The sequence below is a fragment of the Penaeus vannamei genome, chromosome 31, assembly GCF_042767895.1.
Source record: "Penaeus vannamei isolate JL-2024 chromosome 31, ASM4276789v1, whole genome shotgun sequence".
NCBI classification, from domain to species: domain Eukaryota; kingdom Metazoa; phylum Arthropoda; class Malacostraca; order Decapoda; family Penaeidae; genus Penaeus; species Penaeus vannamei.
In genome coordinates this window covers 3,125,026-3,130,098 of record NC_091579.1, presented here as the reverse complement: position 1 = coordinate 3,130,098, position 5,073 = coordinate 3,125,026, and the positions used below count along the sequence as shown (strand labels likewise).

General features: G+C 39.7%; 1 protein-coding gene across 6 annotated transcripts in view; it reads left to right on the top strand.

The window, feature by feature from the left end:
• Window positions 1-3,190, top strand: part of LOC113812874 (alkaline phosphatase) — a 50,929-nt gene extending 47,739 nt beyond the window's left edge. For 3 of the 6 annotated variants that reach the window (XM_070143639.1, XM_027364791.2, XM_027364790.2), the window contains exon 13: window positions 2,075-3,190. In XM_070143639.1, the coding sequence (XP_069999740.1) occupies window positions 2,075-2,203 (129 nt within the window). In that variant the 3' untranslated portion in view covers window positions 2,204-3,190. Of the gene's footprint in view, window positions 1-715; window positions 858-2,074 lie in introns of all 6 variants that reach the window. The other 3 variants (XR_011399834.1, XR_011399833.1, XM_070143638.1) reach the window with 3 other exon arrangements.
• Window positions 3,191-5,073: the final 1,883 nt, after the last annotated feature.

The following is a 5,073-nucleotide window of genomic DNA, read 5'->3' as shown; positions in this document are numbered from 1 at the left end:
TTTTTTTTTTGGGGGGGGGCAATAATCCACCAGTACTCAAGGTCAACAAAAGCTTGCGAAAAGATATCTCAGGTGAGTTTGCTGGCGAGACTGGTGATGACAGTAAACAAACGGACTGCGAGGAACATAGGCAGCAGGGAGGGAGACCAAAACCATAAGACATAAATCATGAGTATTGTCTCCTGGTTATGGCGCATATGTGTAGTTATTGCTTACTGTAGTGGACGTTTAAGTCATGTCCTGTTTTTGTGTTTTCCTTCTTGAAGCGCACATGAATGCCTGTAGCTTTTTCTTTAGTAAATGTTTAGCAATTGTTGTAGTCCTATTCTCTATTATCAGTGTTTGTCATTGTTTTGTATTTGTGCAAGTCTTGTGCGTTTAAATGTTTATATGTTTAGTGTTTTTTATGATTCACATACATTTAAGCATATTAAGTGTCTGCGTTCATTCTTGCTTTGACCAAATCGTATACACAATATCAGTGTGTAGTTTATGTCAGTTTGTGAATGTGTAATAACCCATGTGTTTGTTCTTGCTGGCTTCACCTCACAACTGGTCGTCCTATCGACCATCCTTGTCTTAGAAAGCTTAAAACACAACAAAAATAAGGGTAAAAATCACCAACATTCAGCCTTGACATCAAGCCAAAGACGACCCTCTTCTTGCGCGGAGTCCAGGGTTCGAGGCCAACCACGACCACCCAACTATGTTTCAGATCGTGACGACCTTAGGCTCAGAGTCTGTGTCCAGCTTCACCTCAGCCGAAGACGTCCGGATGCTCCTGGGGCAGAGCGTGCTCCAGCCCCACAGCATGTAGTGAGGCAGCTCAGGGGCGCCGTCGCTACACCATTACCTGTGTAAGGTGGACGCGAACACGTATTCTTGCATTGGGTATGACACTGCACCCCCTCCTTTGACCGCCTTTCACTCCTTGTGTTTTCTCTTGTTTCTTCTTGATCTGACCTGTCTCCTTTACAACAGAAAGTCACACGCACACGCACACTAACTCACTCACTCATTCTCACAGTGTATGACTATTAATGAGCACAGTATAACATTCCCTTCTCTCTCTCTTATCGTCAATATCAAACCTTTCTTCCTGTCTGTGACTATACTTCTGAATTCTGTTCCACGCTTCATTGAGGCAACTCTGAAGCCCAAATTTCCCCCTCGACTGTTGGGATCCAGTCGCATGTTTGTGAGGAGTTGCAGCACCAGGTATGCACGCCGTCATCGCTGTAATGTTCTTTTCCTGAGGTCTCTGGCTTCCGTGTTTTGCATGGTTTGACTTGCGAATTGAAGGTCTTGGTTGGGTGTCTGTTTGTAATTGTTTTCTGTGTTGTTTCTTTAATTTTTTGTTTTCTTTGTTATTTTTTTAAGATGTCCTGTTTTGTTATTTGTCTAATTTATTATTCTTCATCTCGTTATTCTCATTTTTCACTCTGTGGTTATACCTTCACTATTATGGTTTTCACTTCAGTTTGTATTGTTTGTGTATATATTTACCCCTTATTGAATTAACAATGCCCTCATTGATGATTACTTAAACAAATATAATTCTTAAATTAACATTTCCTGCATTAAAAATATAAATATATTTGCATCCAATTAACCAGACGTTCCGCGGACTGAGGTGCAAAATCTTGTTGGTTTTGGCATAGAAACTCTTGAAAGGACTATTGACTGGATTCATATTTGTCAAGACGATTGTTAGAGTGAAATACATGTCAGTTCGAATTTGGTTACAGTAAACCAATTTTGCGAAGATTTATGGACCTTCCTCGACTTAAATTTTGCACCCGAGTTCGTTGGACGGATTGTAATTATGAGTAAGATTATTAGCATCCCCAATATATTTTCCTAGGTGATTCCCAATGGCATTGCAGTAATATTACAATATCTACAAGCTCATCAGTCAGGGTAATTTAGAATCTTTGATTTAAATACCCGAATTATATAAAGATATAAAAACGAGACTCCTTATAACTTTTCGTTCATTTTACGGCCCTTCGCCTTTTCCCTATTTCGCACGTCCTGAAATTGACACAAAACTAATGATAATTTTTCCGCACAGATTATCGGTTTATTAGGGCGAGACGTGCAGGGACGAACGCACAAGCCCGGAGTTAGCACGAAGGCAGGGCTCCGGCCGCAAGATCTCCTCGGCCTCAGCGCCCTCACCAGCATCCCGCACAGTCTGTAGACATCGCCGCCGAAGAAGTCCCCGAAGAAGTCCCTCTCGTGTCCGATTACCTCCGATACGACCCGCGTGGTTGTCTCTCCCCCAGTTTGTTAACACGGCTCTGGCAGTGTTTTGTTTGTTGTTAGGAAGTGTGTGTTTTTTTTAATTTTTCCTCGTTTTTAATATCTTCCATTTTACGTGTTTTTTTATACCTTTCTTTTTAAATGTTTCGTCGGTTTTGTATTTAAATCCTGGAGAATAGAGGATGATAAATTCCGTTTAACAGGAGAGAATTTGAGATCATGTGTTTTGTGATAGTTTCAGATCACCATTTTTAGCATAACTTCTTTCATCAAAAGACTGCTGCATTTTGAGTGGCAGAAATTGTAAATAGAATCCATTCTTAAGTCGCTAAAGACCCACAACAATCATTAGAGCATCACTTCTCTTTTTTTTTACATTCCTAATAACAGTAATGATAATTCCCAATACAAAGGTGTGATAATGACTTTAATATTTATTCACATTCACCGTTGATCATCCGTCCCTTGTAAAAGTGTAAAGCCCCAGGGTAAATGTTCATAGCCCCAGGGTAAATGTTTATAGCTCCAGGGTAAATGTTTATAGCCCCAGGTAAATGTTCATAGCCCCAGGGTAAATGTTCATAGCCCGAGGGTAAATGTTTATAGCCCGAGGGTAAATGTTTATAGCCCCAGGGTAAATGTTTATAGCCCCAGGGTAAATGTTATCACACTGTGCATTAACCACCGTCTGCAGAGTCATCTACCTCCACCGTGCCCTTGTCCCAGGTCCTACTTGTCTTTCCTGCTTTTAAATTATTAGTTAGATCCTGTGTCTTTTATCAATTTCGTGACATTGTGTGCTTCGCAGAATCTCTCTTTTTATCTGTAATTACAATTTAGAGGATTGTATCACATGTTTTATATATTTTCGAAACGTCAACTATTTATTTTAAAAGTATATGCAATTAAAAAAGTATTTGCAGAATATTTTGTTTTGTTTTTCTCCTTTTTCTTTATCAAACAATTTTTTTTTCTTATACAAAATGCTTTACTTTGGTTGAAGTCGTATGTTTTTGGTTGAGAAAATGGCTTGTTTAGTTATGAAGGTACTCTGGTATATGCATATTTTGTCTTCCTCTTCGTATACTTAAAAGCTCCCAAAATAAAAAATAAAAAAGGAACTGATGTGGCAACGAAGATTAAATGGCCTACTTCGGGTGTGTAGATAAAAAATATGAAAATACAGAATGTCAGCCACGTGACAGGGAAACCATTTTCACAAAGTTAGGATCAAGATCGAGTTAGATGTCAAGATGTACTTATCTAACCACATTCATATTAGATCGAGCCTGGTGCTTTGGTCATTTCAATGGAATGGTCATGTCCAAGTGCCAAGAGCCAGGCAAGACCCATTAGATATACCGCTCCTCGGTGTCCAAATGCAGTGTACGTAGAGTTGACTTGTCATTAGGAATTTAATGACTATTCTTACTGCTGAGTGATGTTCGTGACAGTCCGTGTGTTTCAGTTGTTTTATTTTGGCATCTCTCTTTATCTCATGGCTTAGTTCAGGTATCTTTTTATAGTGTTAATTTAGCTGTCCTTGATTCTATTCATCGTTTTGGTTTGCTTTTATTAGGTTAGTTTTTTTCTGATGGTATAAAAAGTCGCATTTTGTCCTCGATTGTTTTGTCAGTAAATCTTGCATTTTGATTATAGGCCTATATTTGGTTTATGTAACTAAAGGAAAAAGATTTCAAGAAAACCATATATATTTATACAAACTAAATTTTGTGAATTTACGTTGAAGATTTTTTTTGTTTCACCTTTTCTGAGCACAAACCGCCTACATTGTTTTATTCCTGCAGATGTACGAATTATTTCAATAAATCAGAGACTTGTCAAAAATGGATCTTGGGTTGCGTAAACCTTTGCCTGAGAAATACGACAATTAATTCTGAATTCAAGAACTCTCAGTTATTAGAGAAGATTATTATAAACAAGGTGCGTGCCAAGGTAAGCGGTAAAAAGTTCTGTTTCGTGATATCAACTCACTTTATCTCAGTAAAATCTGAAATCCGTCTTAATCTGAGAGGAGTTGTGAAACAACGAATCTAAATGTGGAAGGAGAGGGCCAAGATGATGAAAATTATATACTTTGGACACACCACCCATGAGTGGCCGAGCACTGGGTCCGTGGGCGTTACACAATTCATCAGTGCTGTCCCCTGGCTTCGCCGTGGCCGTCCCGTGCGACCCTAGAAATAACCCATTCACAAGATCTCCAGGTATGACACGAGCACGTGTGGATGGCGTAGTAAAGCGGTCGGCCAGCTGATCCGTGGCGGGCGGCACCGTGCCAGTAAGTACGTGGAGCATGGCACGCCGCCTTCTGGCACCCCCGAAAACGCCCATAAGACCGAGACCTCATCGTAGGGCACGGCGCCAAAGAGGCAACTCACGGGATCCAGTTGTTTCGGATATAACCGTAGACGAATCTCGCTCACTGGTTGAAACTAGGCTTGTAGATTCCCACGCTTCAGCAGGGCTTTAACCTAAATTTGGACGGTTGGGAAGAAATAATTCAGAAGAAAATACAGAACTTAAGTTTGGACAATTGGGAAGAAAATCAATGATGCGGTGGAAAATATAGAATGATCATGAAATCTAAAATTCTAGAGTATATCGTAGCCTACGCTAGGAAATGCAGACTTATAATTCTTATATCCGTTATAGATTCGATATTCAATTCTTAACCATATACCTATTTCATCCAGATCATATGACATGCATGTATTTTTTTTTATATCCCATTGCAAAGTCGTATTAGCACGCATAACCACGAGAGCCTGAGACTTACCCAGACAT